The following is a 22,239-nucleotide window of genomic DNA, read 5'->3' on the forward strand; positions in this document are numbered from 1 at the left end:
TTTTTTTAGCATTTTTCAGAGATTTTATATACCAGTTTTATTAGTTGATTTGTCTTTTAGTGATATTTAAATACTTTTGAAGACATACTTCAGAGTATTTGAGAAGTTACTATGTAGTTTGTTATTATTTCTAACTCAGTTGAAGTGCTTGCAGAGTGTAAATCTGTGCTGCTTGATAAAAATTTGCAAATACAGTATTATTCTCTATAAATATCATACATTATTATATTTCCATTAATGTTCGTAAGTGCTCAAAATCTTTGTCGTTAAAACAATCATCCAGATAAAATTAAGGCATTTTTACCCTAATTTTCCCAGGTCATCTGTGGAACAGCTAAGAACAGATTACAGTTGATGTCCAGTGTTTCTTGTTTAAACTGATCAACTTTGATTATTACCATCTTCTTTACAAGCTTTTGCTTTGTAATAAATACCAATTGTACTGGAGGGAAGAGTAAAAGAGAACTCATTAGAATATAATGGACTTATGTCTTTAGCAAGAAGATAGTTGTATGTCCAAGAGTTCCTAGAACATCATAAAGCATTAATTACCTTTAAATCTAAATTTTATGCAAGAATCATCAAGAATTTGTTGGTGGTTCTTGCATTTAAAACTTTGAAAGAAAAAAGTTTTTCTGTTGATCCTTTGCAATGCACTTAAATATATTGCATATTGTACGTTAAGCTATCCACAGGCACTCGAGTATCAGGTAGATAAAGGATGGTACATCATCGTTAATAATTGGCACTTGCTTTAGAGTTCAAAACTGAACACTAAGCTGAAGCACCATAACTATACTGTGATTCATTTTGGAGGAATTGTGTTTATTTTGTTTGGTTGAGGGTTTTTTGGTCCTGCATTTTTGTTGAGGCTTTTTTGAAACACAAACTCTTTTAATGAAGTTTTGTTGATTTTTTTAATATGTTACAAAATATTGTTAGGGGAATATCTTACACAAAGATTATCTGTCTTTTGTTTATAATTCACCTGGAATGTTTGCTATTCTTTGTGAGAGAGCAATGATTTCAAAATACTGAAACTAATCATCGTGAAATTTTTCTCAGTTGGTAGTAGTAGGTGGTTTTTCCTCTGAATGGATTGCTTGTTGCTGTGTGAGTAATTTCTGGCAAACTAGATTTAGCTAAGTAGTGTCAACATTTAATTTCTAGAAAAATAGTTATGTTACACTGTTTATCTGAACCTGTTCATACACACAAAGGTGAGGATACAATTTTTTTTTTTTTTAATTTTATTTTCACTCACCATAGAATTCGTGTTTTCTTATACAGAAATTCTACAGTATTGTTAAATACCTATCTTTACTTGGATCTTTGGGTACTTTGAGTTGTATGGTGTAGATATTTTTTCACATGATGGAAAGTCTACCATTGTTTTACAATAGGGGGTAGAACAGATGTCTCTTTTCATTTATGTTTCTAATAAAACTATTAAGTATTTGATATAAATAAATAATCTTTGTATTTCTTTCATTTTAGCCCTTCATTCCTTTGAAGGAATTGGAGCAACTTGACTTCGATATACAAAAAATGCTTGAACCACTGGAGGTTGAAATTCAGCAGGGAGTGAATCTGAAAGAGGAGGACTTCAGTAAAGATATGGTAATTTGGTTGAAATGGAAGTCTGAGTGAAGTAGACAGGGAAATGAAAAAAAATGAGTGAAAATTAGAAACTTCCATATTTGTGATAGGATCTTTAGATATAACTTAGACAAAATTTTACTGTGCTAATATATTATAAAATCACAAGTCCCAAGTTAACATTAACTAAAAGTTTTAGTGATAAGTTAATTCTTAGTTTATAAGAAAAACATTTTTTGACCCTTGTGAAGACACTGAGCAAAACAGGAATGTTATCTATGGGTCCTATACTAGTACTAGCAATATTATAGAATTCGGAATGAATATTAAAATCTCTGTAGCAGTATAAAGACCAGGAAAACTCAGAATGATGTATCTAAATGGGCAATACAATAAAAGAAGACATTCACTAGAAACAAATGCTAGGCAATAATCACTGAAAGAAATGCCACTTGCCAATTACTTCTTAACCAATCTGATTATACCATTTATTGTCAATAGTTTTTGTGGCTGCGGTAAGCTTTATTACTCATGTTTGCTCTTTGCAAGTAGTAAAACTGTTTATGCATATTAGTGGAGAAAAAAAAAAAAAAACACGAGAGGAGTAAAATACTGCTGTGCTTTGCTACTGTTGCCACTGTAGTCTGTTTTCTCCAGAGTGATTTTCAGAGAGATGATATTTCTTGGCTTGGCAATAACAAGAGATTTGTCTTTAGGACCCCTCTCTTCATGAGTCCTCAGCAAGATCGAATATATATTTATTTACAAGCAATATTAAGACTGAATAGTCTTTTCATTTTAAGGAATTCTTCAAATATAGCTATTTTATAGCAATGCTGAAAGGAATATTTACAGGATTTGTTTTCTTTTTCCTTTTTTTTAATGCAGGAAAAGTAAAATTTAAGGCAGTATGTACTGCTGTGGTAAATTCTAAGTGAATCAAGTTTGATGGGGCAGTTGCCACTATTTGAACATATTTTGTTCCCTTTCTTTACGTAAAATGTTTAGTGTGGTTCGAGAGATACACTCCCAGAAGCTATGGCATAGATTCAACTTCTATGTAAAAAGTACTTAGTGGTATAATTTTCCCTGCCAGAATATCTGTTTTGCACTGTGGTGATGCCTGAAGTGGTTGGGAATTACATGGTCTTCTAGCATACTGGCGATTTCCATGACTACTGACAGTAATTTAGAATATTTTAAATATATTTATTCTTTTTGTTTTAAAGCAAAATATATTTTACCTTTTTGCCTCTAATGTTTTCATCCTGTTATCCTAGATGCTGCATAAAATCTAATATCAAACATCTGTAGTTTTTCAGGTGCTGTTTTACTTGTCCCTCTCAAATGTCTACCCGTATTGTAGAAAGCAAGTAAAAGTTATTAGGTTTTCAGTATAGAACTTCAAGTAGCTGTTAGATGATTACCCTAGGAGAGGATGTATAGTTTTATATGTCTGTATCTCCTAGTATTTAGGTAATAATTAGATTTAAATGCCCATTATACTTGTTATTTTTTTTAAATCAGAGTGAAGATGATGAGAGCACAGTGAAAGAATTGCTGCAAAGGGGCGACACGCTTCAAAAGAGAATCACAGATGAGAGAAAACGGGAGGAAATAAAGAAAAAACAACAGCTGTTGCAGACTAAACATAATGCTCTCAAGGTATAGGAGCTACAGTTATAAGCACATACTACTAAACCAGGTTTTTTCTTCATTTCAGGGCATTGTTCAGTTAAATGAATCTTCATTACTATTTAGAGATGAGTAATTAAAAACTATTTGGCTATAAACATATATTTTCTGATATACTTCTCCTGATGCCTTGGAAAAGATATTTTAAATCTCCAGCTTAACAAGTACTGTTTTGTCCTCAGAGTTACAACTGTGTGATTGTCAGTTGGACAACAATGTTTTCTTTGATAATAATTCCTTTTCTAACACATTATGCATGTTTTATGTTTCTCCAACAGCAGTCAAGACCTTAGTTAGAATCAGTTCTCACAAACTCTTATTTTCAGTTGTATAACATACTTCTGGCAATGAATAAGTTGTTTCATCCTTTAGTAAAAGATTTACATGCTATGTTCTCTAGTGGGAAAAGTGGATCCAGCCTCTTTAGAATAGGATAGGTGGTAGAACCAATAGACCTAGCAGCTAAGAGGCTGAAAACCAAAGTCACATATCAAAATTCTGTATAACCACTGTCCTGGAAGTACAACTGTATGATACTTAGAAACATCCACAGTGAGACCTATTGGGACAAGCTAATAGTCATAATTGGGAATGTCTGCTTTCCAGGTAAAAACAAAAGTGAGGAAAGAAAGAACCTTACATTTTGGAAAGTTACCTTGGTCACCTACATGGAGCTGTAGGCTCTGGCTACTGTAGGAGAATTTTTCATCTTATTGACAAGTAGAATTTTTCTTTCTTTTGAAAATTTTGATTAAGTTGTTCTTGGCTTGGGGAACATGGCATGGTTACATTTTATTATTACTTATTTTTAAGTAAAATCTTTCCTATCCCATGGATTTTATTCTAACTTCTACAGTTTTGCAAATCTGTTTGAATTCAGTAAAAGAATAGCTGGAATATACCACTGTTTTGTCCACATGTAAACGAAACTTGAAATCTATTAGGCGTGTCTTTGACTCTTCCAAATTAAATGGAAGTAATTCATAATTTTTATGGAGGAGAAAAAAGAAAAGTGTTTCTAGAACTATGCTATTAACCAGACCTTACTGGCCATTTTTATGGAATAGAGTGATTGATTTTCCTTTGGGTGTCTTAGTTAAGGCATTCAACCTTGTCAAATAAAATTCAAGAACAAAGAAGCAAATTCATCTGGATATTTTTATATAAAATGTAACAGTAATTTTTACATTTACTTCTTAATAAGAAGTTATAGTAATGAAAATATTTTATGAATTCTGTATAAGCAAAGTTAAGCTGCAAATGCAAATGGAGTAAATTTAATAATATTTATATGAAATAACATAACATTTTTTTACCTTCCTGTTAAAGAGAAGTTTTAATACTTCTATGAAGCTGAGCCATAAACACAAGACATTTGTTATGTAAATGATATTTAATTTAGAAAGAGGAAACCTGTCTTTGCATACATTTCTGAATTGAAATTATTTTCTTTTGAGTAGCTACAGAGTTTTCATGCAGGCTAGAATTTCACAGGAGACCATAAAACACAGGAAGCCCACTTATGGCTAGGTACTAAGTGGGCTGTGTTTCCATCTGTCCAGTAAGTATTCTGAGCAGAAGTGTTTTATATAAAATATTGACATTTATGTAAGAGTCTTAACTTCTCTGAATATTGGTGACTATCTCAATGGTTTATTTAACATGTGAACAACCCTGAATTAGGTAATCTCCTTTAAAAGAAAAAAAAATCAGTTAGACTGAAGTAAATATGTTGTGTTCCATTACTTATACACTGAAGAAAATATTCTGTGTTGAGATATTTATAAAATAGATTTAAATATCAATATTTAATTAAAAAAATAGTGTCCTTGTGTGCTTTTTTCCTTCAGTGTGCACACATGCCAATTCATATTTTATAAGCCTTTAATTCATATTCTAATAATGTCTGCACTGTGAACAGGACTTGAGATCTCAAAGAAGAAAAAAGGCTTTAGAGATTTCTCATCAATGGTATCAGTACAAGAGGCAGGCTGATGACCTAATGACATGGCTGGATGACATTGAGAAAAAGTTAGCCAGTCTACCAGACCACAAAGATGAGCAGAAGCTAAAGGTAATGTTGTTTTGGGATGGCAATGGTAGATCTTTTTGAGTGATAGTTTATCAATTTAGCAGACAGCAAATGCAACAAATAATCCAATAGATATAGAATATTATCAGTTCAGTTCTTTATTTCTATTTATAGTAAAATGAACCCTAATTATCTGTGTTCAAACTGACATTTCTCTGTTGTACTATATCTTGTACTTATTATACAGACTGTTATATAAATAATTTGAAACACACTAAATAAAATTTTTTGTCGATAATATGAAAAGTGTGCAATGTATTAAGAAGCATCAAATGTTTTCTAGTAAAAATTGTAATTGATTTTATGTATCTTTGTTCCAGATGAACAAATGACTTACCAATATATGGATGACCTCTGTCTCATGTTAGCACATTCATTTTCATCAGAACATATTCATTTGTCACTGTCAAACTCTATAGATTTATTTACATACTGTCAAAGGTTTTCCTAGTTTATTTTGCATCGTCTTTCTTTGCTTCATTCTCTGAGTTTCCCACAGAGTAAAACAGGAGTTAAGTAATATCTTAAAGTCAAATAATATATTTGTAAGCTGTCCAAACGCTATTTGTCCTGAATATGCTGACCCTTACTGAGATAAGAGTTTCTCCAATTGCCCATCACAGTGTACTAGCAACAATCTGGAATTGGAAACTGTTGGCCTTTGCTAATGAGTTTTCAATGGGTACTAGCTGTTAGTATCTCTACAGCCAATGTCCAAGAAGGTTCTTTTTTTGTTTTGTTTCAATGTAAAATAAGAAATGAAATAGCTGTAAATTTTAATTGTAACAATAAAATGAAAATGGAATTTCTGACAGAAGTATTTTGCTAATTTTAAATTGATTGATCTAGTTAGCTAACTGTCCTGGGCCCTGTATTGGTTTTGCTCACTAGGAGATTGATGGAGAATTGGAGAAGAAGAAGGAAGATCTGAATGCGGTGCACAGGCAGGCTGAACGCTTGTCTAAGGATGGGGCTGCAAAAGCAGTGGAGCCAACCCTGATACAGCTCAGCAAGCGCTGGCGAGATTTTGAGAGCAAATTTGCTCAGTTTCGAAGACTCAACTATGCACAAATTGTGAGTTGTTACTGGCAAACCCACATGTTTGCAACTGCTACTACTAACAGCATCCTACTAACAATGAGAGCTTCAGGGTCAGTGTCAACTCTTCAAATATTAATAAGAAAAACCTTATTGTCTGCAAGTGGGGGAATCTTTATATTCTAATACAGTAGTTCTCTGCTTTGGTCTTAAAATTGCCCTTAAGTTAAATCAGCCAATTACAAAAAACTCAGCAATGAAAAATTCATGTTTATTTCCGTTGCCTCATTATTTTTCCATAACACTTTCCAGTTTAAAAACATCAGTTTGCCATGCATCTATTTTGTTTAGTGACCATGTAAAACACAAAAGTTGTCTTTTTCCAACTGCCCATCCCATGCCAATTTTAATTGGTTTTTTATTTGTCCATAACATGTTATAGTCACTTAAGAAGAGATAAGAAAATTCTTATGACACTATATATACATGGACTTTTCTTCAAATGTTTGAATTCTCAAAGGATTTTTTGCAAGAAAGTGTACTTTTTTAAATTTGACAGGATGAAAACCTGATTTTATGAACCAACTTTGTGTCTTCTGATTTTGAGTTGTTTAGTTGTATATAAAATATAATTATTCCTACCGGTTTATACATGCTGCAATAACTGGATAAATAAAAGGGAATACAACTGTCACTATTCCAGGTTTATGATCAAAATATGGCAGTTTTTCCTTGACATTCCTTCTTCTGGGCTTTTGATTTTATATGAAGAAAGATAAGATTTACTCTCAAGGAAGTTGTTGCATTATATGCTCTTCTGTAATCTTAAAAGTGCTAGTGGTAAAGGGGTGTTTCAACAAAATATAATTTTATTTATTTATTTTTAAATACACCTAGATTGCAGAGGGGACATACTGACAGGATAATGAAAATTTAAATACATGAAATGTTATTTCTAGTTAATATAAGGTTGACTATGTTTTTAAAAAGAAAAAAAAAGTTCCAAAATCAGCAATAATGTATAACCTTTTGGTCAACACAGTCCTCTATTTAATGTACTGAGTGTATTGTATATTTTTAACTTTTCTTCTATTAAGTTACATAATGTATATATAAAAAAATAATTGGGATAGCTATGCAGTTAATGGAAACAATCAGAGAAACATTAACTTTGGTTTGTATGTTATTAAATCTTGTTCCATCTGATTACTCTTTTCAGATTACTATGTCTTGTATTAAACTTGATGGATGTAATCAGTTGCAAATCATTTATATTGACATGGAGTTAGAACAGGTTTCACTTTGTCTTGTAAATGAGTCTTTTTATAATGAATATATTTGTTCCTTTGATAAGCAAGTAAGAAATAAGGATGTGCATGCAATTTATATAAAAACATTCTGCTGTCAATGTGCTTTTTATGTCACCCACCACCTTCTAGACAGAGGATGAGTATATCCATTATAAAATTTTACTAGCAAACCAATAAAACTATATATTATCATATTTTTCTTTAAAATATATAAGGTAGATACATCAGCAGATATGCTTTTGTGTCCATCAAGGGAATACAGTCATCAACTTTTTAAAGCCCTGTAACCATTACATGTATTTTTATTGTTAAAATATATTATTTATATATTTCTATCCTTGTAATGGTTAAATTTTTTAATATGCTCAAATATTTTATACAAGAAGGCTACTTGTTAGTATTTATCTGGGGAATGAGGTCATTATTCAATGAAATGTACATGTGTACAGGATAATTACTGCATCCTTCTCATTTCTCACGAAAAATATCTCGCTCTGTCGACAATGACCAAGGTGATATTCATATAAAATATTTTAGAAGTTTTACAGAAGCTACTGAAACTGGTGAGAGGCAGTATATTTTCATGCCTCAAATCAGAGTGAGAAGCACAACTGCCTTGTTATTGTTCCGGCTTTGCTGAATCAGTGAAAGAAAGTGAATTTCTCTTGAGTCCTTTATTTTCTTTTTTAATACAGCCAAAGTACCTACCTCACAGGGATGTTGTGAGGATTAATTAATTGTTTGTTCAAGACTTTAAAATACAAAAGAAAAATTAAAAATCAAACTATGCACTCAAACACATGCATATACCAGCAAAAATAACTTTCACGGAGATTTTCTATGTTAACCACCAACTGAATAAAACCATATAATAAAAATACGAAACTGAATTTATTTTTAAAGCAAAATAAATAGAAAACTGCTGCATTTATTATTTATAATTGATGATGTATTCAGTAACAGACTTAACAATTGAAAGTTGTTATTATAAATCAATGAGGATTTAGTTGTACTGTATATCTTGCAATTCATTATCATTCATTTAATAAACATAGCAAGACTTCATTGAAGAAGACCTTTAATTATGTGGCTTAATGACAGATTTGCATTTCTTACCTTTGCTGGAGCTAATATAGTTCTAATATCAAAGTGTGAAGTTAGAATGATCATGCTCCCCTGGATTTTACTTTTCCCCAATATTTTTTGGGAAGACCTGTCAGAAGGATGTCAGAATCATAGCCATATAACAATTGATTCTCGCTAGCATGGTAGATTGTCATAAAATTCTGATTGTCTCACAAATATGTAGCTGTAAATATCCAGCAACTAATTGACAAATATATATGGGTGTATATTTATGAAAAAGAATTTTCTGTCATCACTTTTGATAATAAGGTATAATGTAGTTATATTACCTCCAACACTGCGTGTTCTGTTTAATGCCAATTTTGAGACATGATTCAATTTGGTATACTGGTCACATCTATATGAAAATTGTCAGAGAGTAATGTGTGACATTCTATAGGGAAAAAGGTGGGTTTATTGCAATAACAGGTTAAACGTGGTACACAAATGCATAAATACAACTGCACAAAACCTAAAATGACACTGAGTGTGAAAAAGTTTTTGGAGTTCATGTTGTCTTACAGGTTTCTTCTCCCACCTGGTGTCTTTATTCATATGTAACAAAATAAACAGTGGGCAGAAAATTCCGTTTTTCAGTTGGGCAGATTGCTGATTCCTGTGTTAAGAAAAGTTTACCTTTCTACTTCATTTCTGCTAAAGATTTCCATTTTAAATCAGTCAGTAGTAACTTCAGTTGTGAAATCTGAATACTTTATTAAAGAGTGGAATATTTTACCGTAATATTTTAAAATTATGATTAACCACTAAATCCTACTGAAATTCATGGAAGCTTAAGATACTCTTAAAAAACCAAGCCATTAAAGTTTAATCCTAGAACACTATGCATTTTTTGCATATTAAAATTACATGGTTTTTTTTAAAACAATTCCTTTTGGTAAAAATTATAACATTAGAGAGGTCAAGAGACATTTATTTCTAGATTAGCTCTGCAGAATCTGAAATAATTAAGACCTGGCAGTTGCACAGTATTTTTAGAAAAGTTATCAATCCCCTTTGCTACAATCTAAACCTAAATCTCCCAGTTACTATTTTTCTGCAACAGTTTATGCCACTGTTCCAGGGTGATGAGAATAGATATCTCTCGCAAAGAAAAAGCTAGATTCAGATAGTTTAATTCAAATCAGGGTCAAAATCAGTTACTGCTATATTGATTACATTTAATTAAATTTGCTTTAGTTAATGCCTGTTTTATAGAAGGTTTTTTTCCATGCTTTCATTTCAGCAGTCCATGAGCATGTTTATGTCATGACTCAGTTTAGATTTTATTGAGCTGACTGAAATTACTCTGCATATAGAGAGTACTGAAGGTCTTTATCATGAGAAAATATTTTCTAGATGAACACAGGTGCAGAGCCTACACTATAAATTCTTATTTCATATGTCCTGTTACCATATTTTATCAAGCTATCCAACATTCTTTCTGCCATCACACGTGGTGTTTTTTTTCTTTTCTTCTCTTGGCAGAATTATGCAGTAAATAATAAGCCAGAATATTTTTAGGGCAAGAGGAATATTGTTCTTGCAACCTATAAACAGCTGTCAAAATTATGTACTTATTGAAGCATATACAAGCAAAAAAATAGGCTTACCTAAGTCATTTCAATAATTTCATTGGTGACACAGACAAACATTCTGTTGAAATTTATGGTCATTTTACTACTGAAATATTTGGGCCTGGATTTTGGCCATACTGGGAAAAATAATCAAATTATAAACATCAAGAGAGATCTTTTTCATACCAATTAGACTATGCACTGAGCAAGAATGAATAAGGAAAATAGCTATACAAAACATGTATTTATTTCTATAAGGTAAGTGATTTAGTCTGAGCAGTTCAATGGTTATCTGCAACATGGATAAAATGCCAGTACTCATAGTACTTACTATGAACTAAATATCATAAACTTCATTTTTCCAAATGAAAGACATTATTCTCTTTAAGATTCTGTAAAGCATTCAGAAATTCAAAATACCTGTCTCCCAACTGGATGATCACTTCAGGTGAGAGAGTATGTGATCAACTTCTGGAACCAGATTAAGGACTGATCAAGTTTACATCTGAAATTCAAGAGTTTGTTTAAGTTCAGCCTTTTAAGGGCATCTTGCAGTTTTCAGTTAGTATTTCCCTGTGGAGCTCTATTTAGTTCATTTAGTGAAATTTAAACTTTTTTTGTTTTAACTGTTAAAATATGTGTATATATAAAGCTAATTCATAAAATATAAATCAAACATTAATTGAAATAAATCTGTCACAGATAAACACAGGACCTGGTGTCCTAATTATCTGTCTGCATCTAAATAACGTGAATACTTCAGTGGTAATGTGCTACCATTGTTTTCGATCATTGTTTTCCACAGTTTCCACAACCAGCAGCATTGGAATGAAGTGGTTTTCTTCTCTTATCCTTGCTTAAATATTTCTTGGGGTAAATAAACAAATAATGGTTGCCAAGAAGAAGGGGCAAACTAATTCTTCATTATTCCTACAATGAGTGGGAGAGAGGACGAATAAAAGAGAAAAGTCATTAGAAAAGCAAAATAGAAAAATGCTGGGCAAAAGAAAAGAACTATACAGTGATGGATTAGTATTTGTTTCACCTATGTGCTTTGGGTCTCTTAAGGACAGGACAGAGATGATCCTGTGACACCATTTAACTTTCCTGACATTTACAGTGGCAGCTTTTTAAACAAATAGCTTTACACAGCACAGCTAAAGACTGGTCTTTTTGACTGTGGTCTGCAAAAGGGGTGAGGATGAATAAGAATCTGTGGGGAGAGAATCACAGCTGAATGTTTACACCCATTTTCTAGCATCCATCAACCTGGAAATTGCTGTTAGAAAATTTATTCAAAATAATTGTATTTCAAATACTTTAGTTTTATGTCTTATTTAAGAAAAGAAACATATGGGAAGTACACTGAAAATGGATATTGTCTTTGATAGAGCTGAAGAAAGGCTAGTTTTATAAATGCATTTTTAAATGCACTTTACCTTCTCTGTCTAAAATGAATGCATACTGTGTTGTGGTAATTGAAGTGAAGACCATCTATAGCCTTCTTTTATAAAATTGGAACAGTTTACTACAGTCTTTTGAGTTCTAAAGCGTATTTGTCTTCTCTCATATTTTCTTATTAATTCTGTACAGTGTTCACTATCATCACTGCAAATCTATAGTATTTTAATGGTTAAAAAATCCTGTTTTGTAGGTGACAGAACTTTAGAGAAAAGATTTTTCTCTGCCATTTTTCATTATCTGTTATAAACTTTAGTGAAGTTTAAAAGTGAAACTCAACATCTTTACCCCATCACATAAGAATTAAAATTCTTGCTACAACTTGGACTAAGGCTGGCTTACGATGCTGAAGAAAGCAAATCTGTATATGTACAGTGCAAGTGCTGAAAATCTATGTATATTTAACTAGTTTTCAAAACTGCTGGATTGACAGCAATTTCATTTACATTATTTCAAGAAAAAAAAAATCTTTTTCTTGGAGTAACAAAATCAGCCTAAGTGACAAACCCTATTATTATTCTGTGATTGCATCTCAATAAATGTAGATTAAGGTTATTTTAAGAAATAAAGATGGAAAATAATTAGGTAATGCCTTTTAACATTTCTGGAAAGTGTCAATGTTTAAGGTTTAGGACCTTGCTCTTTGAAGCTGTTAGCATTCCACACTAATGTGGTACTTAAATGGCATTTTTAGATTATTTTCTAAATTATCTCAACAAACAGTTTGCATAAATATCTGGAAAGTTAGCATCACAAATCAACAGTCAGTTTCAAAATGGGTTAGTTTAGGCATCAATAGACTGTATTCTAACATATCTGTGCTTTATTTAGCATTAATTGGTTCCTTGGTGATCAGTCTGTAGTGTTACATGTATTAGTATTCAAGACAGCCCTAAGGCTACATCCTTAAATGCTGTTTAAGATTAGGGCACTTCTGTAGTATTAATAAATCAGCCATTAAATAAATTGGAATTGACCAAAATCTATTCTTAGGAAGGCTACCTTCCACCATATTGTGTAGAAGCTTGTTCTGCCACTATATACACTGTTTCTTCTCTTACCACCGTCCAAGAAATACAATTTTGAAATTCTGTTTTGAGTAAAAAAACATTTGAAATTCCTTCCATTCTTTTGAGTATTTCCTGCTGTGCAGGCAAATTTGAGTTTGCGATGCTAGTTTAACAGAATCATTAGAGACTGTCACAACTGGACATCATGATTACAAGGATATAAGACTATGTAGAAGAGTTTAATCTTCTAAAGTCTCAACTAGATACTTCCTTAAGTAGGTCAGTTCCTTTATAAGGTCTGTATTTTTTTTTTTTCAGCTGTGAGAAATATTACAAGATGAGTACAAGAAATGATTAACAGTTCTGGATTTTTGTATTTTATAGTATATGTATAAAAACTTTCAAATATGTTTTGTCTACTGGAAGGTAACACGTAAATCAATTAGAGAAGTGTTTTCCAGGTAAACCCTTACAAAATTCTAAATAACTTTTTAAAATATCTATTGAAAACCAGCCTAGGACATAGATTTCACAACGTGTTTGATTTTTTTTCATTCTAAAATGTAATATGACTACCTAAGAATTTATTTATTTAGTGATTTCTAATACTGAGAATGGCTATCTTTTTTGACTCACCGGTAGTTAAAATCTTACTTTCCCCAAAACATGTTAGTGACTGTACATGGCCTAAGCAGTGTTTGTTAAATGATTATGAGGTATAATCTTTAATTTTTTTAATAGTCATTTTATAATGTTGTAAATATCTGTTTAAGTCACATGACAGAGATATGCAGATTTCCTTTTACTTGTCAATTTTGAACTACTACAATTATTGAGATATGCCATCTTTATCAGAAATAATTAACATATATGCATAACTTATTTAAAACAAGAGACACTTTATAAATCCCAGTAGTTCTGATTAGTCAGTTATGCCATAATGCTACTAGGTTTTGTTTTTCTTCAGGACATAACATTGCAGCTGTGTCATAAGATATACAGTGCTCTATATTTTTATTTTCTGAAAGAGCTGACTTACACACAGTACAACATATGACAGTCTTATGTCCTAGTCTTATAGCTGAAATTATTTTTTTTTCCTCTTTGCTTTAAGAAATACCAATGGAAATTGTCAGGGTTAAAAGTTAGAAGCAGAACTGCTATAATTTCGAATTTGTGTTAGTTGTGTTAGTCTCTTATTTGTGTGAATGCTAGCAGATCTTCAGTAAGGAACAATGGGTAAGTTTTCAAATAAGCTACAGCTAAATTCAATATGCAGCACTGCCTCATCCTGAGGAGAGTCCTTATCTAGAAGCAATTATCTAAGCCAGAATAAAACAAAAGCACTGTTAAGCAACTGAAAAAGGCATTGCCCAAGCTTTTCATTTTATCACTTGACCAAGTGTATTTGACATCTTGGAGGGCTCTAAAGGCATGAGGCTGTGTGGAACACAGAGGATTAGCCGCAGCACCAACATGCTTTGTCATAGTTTCTAAACTATATATTTACATCCTGAGAAAAAAAGTTACAACTTTGAATACAACCGATATAATGACAAATCACTCTGGGTTTAATGTTTAAAATTAATTGCTATAACTTTTGTCTGTATCTTTTTTTTCCTCTCATCTAAATGTGCAAACAGTGCACTCAAAGAAAAAAAAAAAAGAAAAATTGGGGGTAGAATAAATAGTCATCCAAGTCTTTGAGCCAAGCAACCACAGGTATCACAAGCAACCACAGGTATCTATCCAATCCACCATACAGAACTCATCAGAGTGTAGCATGACTATCTGAGTTTTTGGGAAATGTCCCATAATTTAAGCCTAAAAATACAGGGTACAGACCTTTTCTTATAGTGAAAACCTTTGCATTTCAATCAAGTTATGAAGGTCAAAAATAAGATAGTGAAAGTAAGTACACACTGGTTACGGCCTGTTGATTGCTGGTTTACAAAATCAAAGCCTGCTATTCTTAGCATGTAAAATTTGCTGAAATGTTTTCTAATTAATGCTATTACTAAGAATACTTTAATTTTAACTGTCTTAATTTCATTTTATGTATAGATAAAATAGATTAATTTTATCATAGAATAAAAACTGTTAATGCAGCAGTTCTCAGTCAGTAAGGTATGCTTTAGCAGTGAAGAATTGTGAAGACATAAAGCCCTCTCTATCCAAGAACAGTGCTGAAAATAGTCATGTGTATATTTAAAGTTTCAATTTGTATAAAAGTCACTGATGAAGTCAGATACAAGCATTAAAATACATGTTGTAAGTATTGCAATGTGTGGGCTTTTTTGGATTGCAATCATACATGAGTAGAAAAATCACATATGTGAAAAAATATTTACATTCTAACTTGAAAATATGATATTTTTTTTAAATCTTATTTTAAATAGATTTTAATGCTGCCAAGTCCCTTTTAAGGTCTTGCCTTCATGGAATTACATAAGCATTTTATAAATTTTTAATCCTGTAGTGAGGATTTAGGTCTCTCTATACTGGAAAAGGATGCTTCTTTTTGTATTGATAGATAACTTGTTTGTGATTGACTAACACCATCCAGTCTCAATAATGAAAATTCCATGTTATTGGTGTAATTTTTATCTACTTTCTGCATATATACACACTTACAGGTAAGATGTACTAGTGATACTGAAGACACAATTTATTTTTCTGAAATTTAGCTGACATCACCAGTCACAGCATAGGAAGGGGTGAATAAAAGCTTCTTTATGTATAAATATGTAGTTGAAAGTGGTTTTATTGATCTCTGACAGCATTTGATCATCCTTTTGCAGTTTTAATTCTTTATTTGATATATTGATGCTAATCATGGGCTAGCAAATATCATGTAGTTTACAGTTTGCTCTAGAAAGCAATAAACTGTTCCAAAGTTTATTGGACTCTTCGAGGCATGACTGCCTTTGTCCAGAAGGTGTCTGCTATCTGTTTCTTATTTTCTGTGTGTGTAGCACACCTATGCTTATGCTTCAGAGGTGACTGACTTTTTACGTTCTCCTATATCTTACAGCTGCTTTTAAAGAGTACTTTCTCAAGCATTAGTTCACTTCAGGAGGAGGCACATATTTGTTTTTCCTGAACTCATCAGGATGCTGCTAGGAGCAGCATCATGGTACAGTAGTGTGATAGGTGTGTTTAGCTGCTTTACTCCTCCCATGTACTCTGTTTGTATGAAGTTATTAATTCAAAAGCATAGCTCACTAAGGTCGTTATGAATTTGGAGGCCTATAGTGAGAAGGGACCAAAAATGGAACAGTTGTCAAGGCCTAACAGAAAAAGTTTGGAGGCTTTGTGAGTGTAAACTGTTGAACAGCAAAAGTGATGTTGGGATTGTTCCCTCTGTAGAAAGAGGAAAGAAAATGGATATACTGAGATGGGTGAAATGTGCTTTAACACTGAGTTTTCCAGTGCTAAGAGGAAATTAACAGCATTCTCCAAGGCTAGTTAGCTCTGATGCCACCAGGTATTACTGTTTTAGATGTAGGCAATAATCATCACAGACACTTCTTTAGAGAGGATGTTTGATTTCATGGGAAAAACATGCATTATTGAAGTAGTTCTTCTTTTGTTGGTTTTTTTTTGGTTGGTTGGGTTTGTTTGTTTTGTTTGTTTGTGTTTTGCTTATCAGCTTTCTCTGTAAAGGCCAGTTCATGGATGCATTTCTTGTCTGTGTTGCATCTGGTAGGATGTGGAAGCTATCAATAAAATCAGTTTCTCACGTGTAGGTAGAGTCATGTTTATGGAAAGATCCTATCCCTTAATTAAAAATATGTAATGATGGGGAAAAAAATTCATTTTACTATTGTAGAGATGATAACACTTGGTGAAAAGCAATGCATGAAATGTTAAGCCTTACCCAGAACAAAGGTATTTCTTCAGACTAGAAATAATTTGCATATCAGTATATCACTGACAATCAAGTAAAAATACAAAATAATAGCAATAAAAATGTATTTTTCAGAAATAGCAGTATAGGAAATGGCCATTTATGCCAGCATTTCCCCATCATTCTTAACAGTTTATATGTATTATGTATTATTTTAAAATATTATTTGGTTTTGAGTATTTTCAAGTAACTATTGAATGTATTCTTCCACTTATCCAGCTTCAACTTATTCAAAACCATTCCTAAATTATTATTTAAAACTTCAGTTTCCATTTCCTTATTTATTTTTAATCCTTATAAAATGTTAACCTACCTTGCTTCTGATGAATCATTTTGGCCATCTTTATGTCTGAATGAATATTATTTTTAAAAGTGATCATGGATTACTTTTAAAAGTGGATCCCAGCTGCTACAATCTCCATCATTTTTAAGTTTTTTCTCATTACAGTGTTAGTATATTATTCAGTTTCAGCTGTGCATTTCTAGTAAAGATGTTTGACCAGGATATAGAGAAGGACTCTGCCTGTTGTATCTTCTCCAGTAAGGCAATTCCAGCAAACATAGGGACAAGCCAAAAATTTTTCCCTTTTTTTGCTGATTAAAATTGTCAGTTCTGGATAATGCCTACCTTTCACTCCTTAGTGCAAGATGCCAACCTCTACCTTGGGTTCTGTTATGCTACTGTCAATGAGGGAAAGATAGAAAGAAAGAAATACCTGTGACCTATTGAAAAACCCACTGGAGTCAAATTTAATCCTTGATTTCTAAAGTTACATCAAATTTAGAAATCTTTTATTTAAATAGTATTCAGAAGATAATTGATTTGAATTGTTACTCTTCTTTTAGAAAGAGGTATTAAATAATGTTGCCAAATATGAGGACAGGTTCTGGTAGGCCTCTACTTTCAAATATCAATCCATTCATCTATTTATCTGGTTGTAGTAATTTACAGTTTAACTAACAATATAAACATTAATGGTTTGCTTGAACTAGAAATTTCCTGAGTCATGTTACCTGTAGAACTATACAAGTAATCATCCTGCTGTGAGAAATATGAATGTAAAGTTTTCTGTAAATGACAGTATGAATATATGGTTGCATACATCTCAATAACATTGATGGGAGTTAAATATTACACATATTTTGAGGGATTACTAAACCATATATGTCATACCAGGTTCAGTCCTGTCTTCAGATTTTAATTAATTTTGCCTTGAAGAGTGCTTTTATGAGTTCTTTGTAGCAGTGATTGAAGGGTACCCAGTTTTGGCAGTACTATAAATAATTAAGCATGATATCAATGAAGTGCTCACACATCAGATTTCCACTTGACTTTTTTCTGGTTTCAGGAAATATTTAGAGCAAGAAGGCACAGATTTTATTTTATGTACACACGTATACATGTATGTGTACATTTGTACATCATTATTAGCCTAAATTTGGGTTGAAAAAAATAAACTAATAGAACTATAGAAACTAATTATGTATAATATTATATATAAAATATATAATATATAATATATATAATCTATATCACTTTACATATTCATGTGACCTCATTTTGAGTGAATAACTTTGCACATCTAGCATGCTCTTTTCATTATTGTGAATCTAAATATTCTGTCTTCTCAGTCAAAAAAGAAAAATACAATTATATTTAAAATGTTCCTCATGTGGGTCTAAAGTTCTTTGCTACATGTAGAAGTGTCACAGTGTATTCTTGAGGAATTAAAATATATTGCTGCATGCCTCAGTGGCCTGTTGAGAATCTCCCATTTTCTAATCAACTGGGACAGCTTTTTCTTTAGGTTTACTGCAGTAAACTTATTTTTGCAGAGCATGTGATTCATGAAACATGTGCAGGGCAAACACAATTTTTTTAATCAATTTTTTTTAAATAATAAAAATTATAGCAGTGATATGGTAATTAGAGAGGTTTCAGTGTTAGCAGATGTACTGAGAAAGTAATTTAGTGAGAAAAGTGTAAGCAAAGCAATTAAATTTGCATAAGAAATGCAGCAGAATAACACAAGTCTACGGATAACTTTATGGGCTTTATATGTGATATGTATACATCTAGAGTGTGTAAATGCATATTTTAAGACTCTAAAGAAAATTGATGAACCAGATGACTCAGCCTAGTAACTGAGGAGAGAAACATCATGAAAGGATGGGCAGGGCAAATAGATAAATTAAAATGAGACACCTTGTTGAGGTAGTGTGTGTAAGATATTTTACATACTGTGTAGCTAACTAATGATAATGGTTTTCTTCAGGACCATTGATCCATTGTGTTTAACATATATGGCTCCAAAATCTGTGATTATCTGTATTAGGACTGGAGCATCTAAATAATATCATTTTTGAAAGAAAGTTTACCAGCAATTGTTTGTAAAAGTGCTTTGAGGTACTCATTAAGTTTATATTTTTGAGAAGACAGACATCAAGCACAATGGATCTTGGACCCGCACTAGGAATCCTATGTGATGTGACAAAACAAAATAAATAATAACTTATGCTTACAAAATCACAAATAATTTATATTTAAATTATGCCTTTTCTAATGGAGATGCGGGTGATCATGTATTTGGAGTTTAGCTAAAAGAAGCAATCATAGCTCTCCCTGCTCCAAAGCACACTTTTGATACTACTTTTTATCTATGATCCATAAACACATCAAATCAGAAATGTAGACAATTCATATAAACAGTCACTATTTTCTCACCTTATATGTCAGTATCTTTCCAAATGCCGTAGATCAACGATCTATTTTCTTGGAACCAAAACATTCTGAGATTTCTTTACATTTGATGTATACATGTGCTTTCAGAATAGGGTGTCTATTTCACATGTGTTCAGATTTAAAAAAAAAAATCTTAATTTCCTGAAGAGGCGTGTTGCTGGGATTTCTTTTACAAATGTGAGTGCATTAAAGACCTTTCAAATAATGGAATTCCAAATTATAGTTTCTAGTTTAAAGAGAAAGGTTTTAGTATGGTGTTGAAAGAAGTGCTGAGTTGATCTAGTTTTGTGTTAGATGTTATTTAAGAAATTGTGTCTATTACACAAGTGATTATTTTACTTGACATCTTGAAATTAATTAGTATTTTTGGCCTGGCATGCATGGAATTTCTATAATGAAGGACAGATTCTTAAAGAGGTGTGATGATTTAAAATTAAAGGGCTAGCACTAAAATCTCAGTAACAGCGTAATCTCAGAGTACTTTTGCATTTTCTAGCTTCATTTCTTTGGAGAGTATGAGAAAAAAAGTTTGTATACTTTTGCATAGATTAATTTTAGTACCTGTCATTTCAAACAGACTAGTGCAGTGTGAGTGATCTATGTCAGAAACTTCAAATATTTCCTTCATTTGTACTTAGAAATTATTTTTAATTGTTTCTAGGTTGTGAACTAGAAATTGCATTAACTTATAAATTTGTGTAGTGTTAAGAAACTAAAGGAAGCATTCTGTTGTATATCTATACTAGCAAACAGTTCATGAAGATACAACTTTTGTGGTGACTGAAACTATGACTACGGAAACCACTCATGTGCCTTCTACGTACCTGGCAGAGATCATTCACCTTCTGCAAGCCTTGTCTGAAGTAGAAGAGCACCTTAATTCTCCTGTTCTGCAGGCTAAGGATTGTGAGGATCTCTTCAAACAAGAAGAGTGTCTCAAGGTAAGAGAGAAAGCTTTTCTTACAATGATTGGATTCTGTTATTTTGAGGCTTCTGTACACTGACAGCCTGCACTCACTCTCAGAGACATCTGTTTATATATGAAGGCACAGTGGTGCAAAATATAAGAAGACCAAAGAGTTAATTTATTTTTATCTGTTTCACCAGTATTTGGAAGGCAAGAGCATTAGTCTATCTGCAAAGTATGTCCTTGAATGGGAGAGAAAGGATGGAGAGGGGCAATTATATATAAAAAGATGTGAATTTGTGTTTAAAGTTATGTTTGTGTGTTTGTAATTTGAAGTAATTAGTAAGTAACACTATCCACACCCAATCTTGGAAGCTTTATTTTAGTGTTTGATTTTGAAATATTTTTTATTAAGCAGAAAAAAAAAAAAAAAAAAAAAAAAAAGTAAAATTTAGCTGTTCCATTCCAGACCAAAAAAGCTGAAAGTCTAATTGGGGCTGTACTCTGTGCAATTATTACAGTCTAATTAGCTAAACAGAAAATATTGTCCACTAAGTAGATAATGTAGTTAAGAAAAAGCTAATTCAGTATTGTTGATATGACTTTAAATATTACTGTCTGGTTTCTACATCACTTGCAACAGTGAAATCCTTTGAAATTGGTGGAATTTTTCCAACACAGAATTGACATAAAAAGAGAATAAGATTAAAATTAAGCCTAAATAGATGAATGAGTTATCAGCTTTTGCAGAATAATGTTTGTGTGAGGAAAGCCTTGTAAAAAATCATGCTTAAGTGCTGTATATAATTACAGTAATTACAAATTGTCATCCAGCATGAAGAGAAGACCACATTTCAATTTTTCTGTGATTATTTTAGGGAAGGAAAGGTTTTAACAAAAAGAAACATTAGCCAAAGAGGCTGGAATTTGCCTACAGTCAGCTATAAGAAGGAAGTTTAGAGGGAGAGTCTGGGCAGAGACTCTGGTTAGGTGCTCTGAATTGTCTTCATGGATATTATTGTCTGCATAGATCTTATACATTTTAGGCATCTGTATAAACATACACACATACACACACATACAGATATTCTTATTAGCTCTTAAAAATTAGGGTGTTTTCAGTTTCCTAGCAAGGCAGTATACTATGTGTAGTGAAGCATGACAGTGAAGTATTGGAGCAAAGGAAACATATAACTGATAACAGGACTGTATGAAATAACAGTAGGCCGTTCCTTTTACCACTTCTGATTTAGTACCAGTAGATTAAAGTGTTTCTGAGTATTGAAGCATACAACATGCCAGTGTTATTGTCATTCTTCATTTTAAACAATCCTTGCAAAAAATCATAGACCATGGAAATTATGGCTAATGAGCTACCACTTGGTCCCTGTCTATGAACTTACATTCATTACTAGATTGGACGGAAAAACAGTGACCTACCTCAAGCAGTTTACTGGCAGTTGACTTGCTTTTAGTGCTTCCTAATGCTTTACATTTGGGCTATCTTTATCTGATTTATACCCATAACTAATCCGTTGTTCACCCACGTATATTTGGTATTATCAGAGTTGACACCAACTTTAGTAATATTGATTACTGAGGTTACAAGTAAGTACTACCATAGGTTTAATTTAACTGAACTATTAAATTGTTATGAGATGCATTTGTGGGCACAGTTCCATCTTCCTCCCAAATAAATCTCTTAGAAGAGGCAAATGGATCTTGCACATTTGTGGGCTTTTGGAAGGGTGTAGTTTTGATTTGAGCCTACTTAA

The 22,239-nt window shown here is 32.1% G+C and overlaps 1 protein-coding gene across 10 annotated transcripts in view; it reads left to right on the forward strand.

Moving 5' to 3' along the window:
- DMD (dystrophin) overlaps positions 1-22,239 on the forward strand; it is a 1,145,544-nt gene that overhangs the window by 457,009 nt on the left and 666,296 nt on the right. For all 10 annotated transcript variants that reach the window (XM_074858566.1, XM_074858564.1, XM_074858568.1 and 7 more), the window contains 5 exons: positions 1,498-1,620; positions 3,127-3,264; positions 5,216-5,368; positions 6,278-6,460; positions 20,304-20,498. In XM_074858566.1, coding sequence (XP_074714667.1) covers positions 1,498-1,620; positions 3,127-3,264; positions 5,216-5,368; positions 6,278-6,460; positions 20,304-20,498 — 792 coding nt within the window. The remainder of the gene's footprint in view (positions 1-1,497; positions 1,621-3,126; positions 3,265-5,215; positions 5,369-6,277; positions 6,461-20,303; positions 20,499-22,239) is intronic.

This window comes from Strix uralensis, chromosome 2 (assembly GCF_047716275.1).
Source record: "Strix uralensis isolate ZFMK-TIS-50842 chromosome 2, bStrUra1, whole genome shotgun sequence".
In the NCBI taxonomy this organism is placed as follows: domain Eukaryota; kingdom Metazoa; phylum Chordata; class Aves; order Strigiformes; family Strigidae; genus Strix; species Strix uralensis.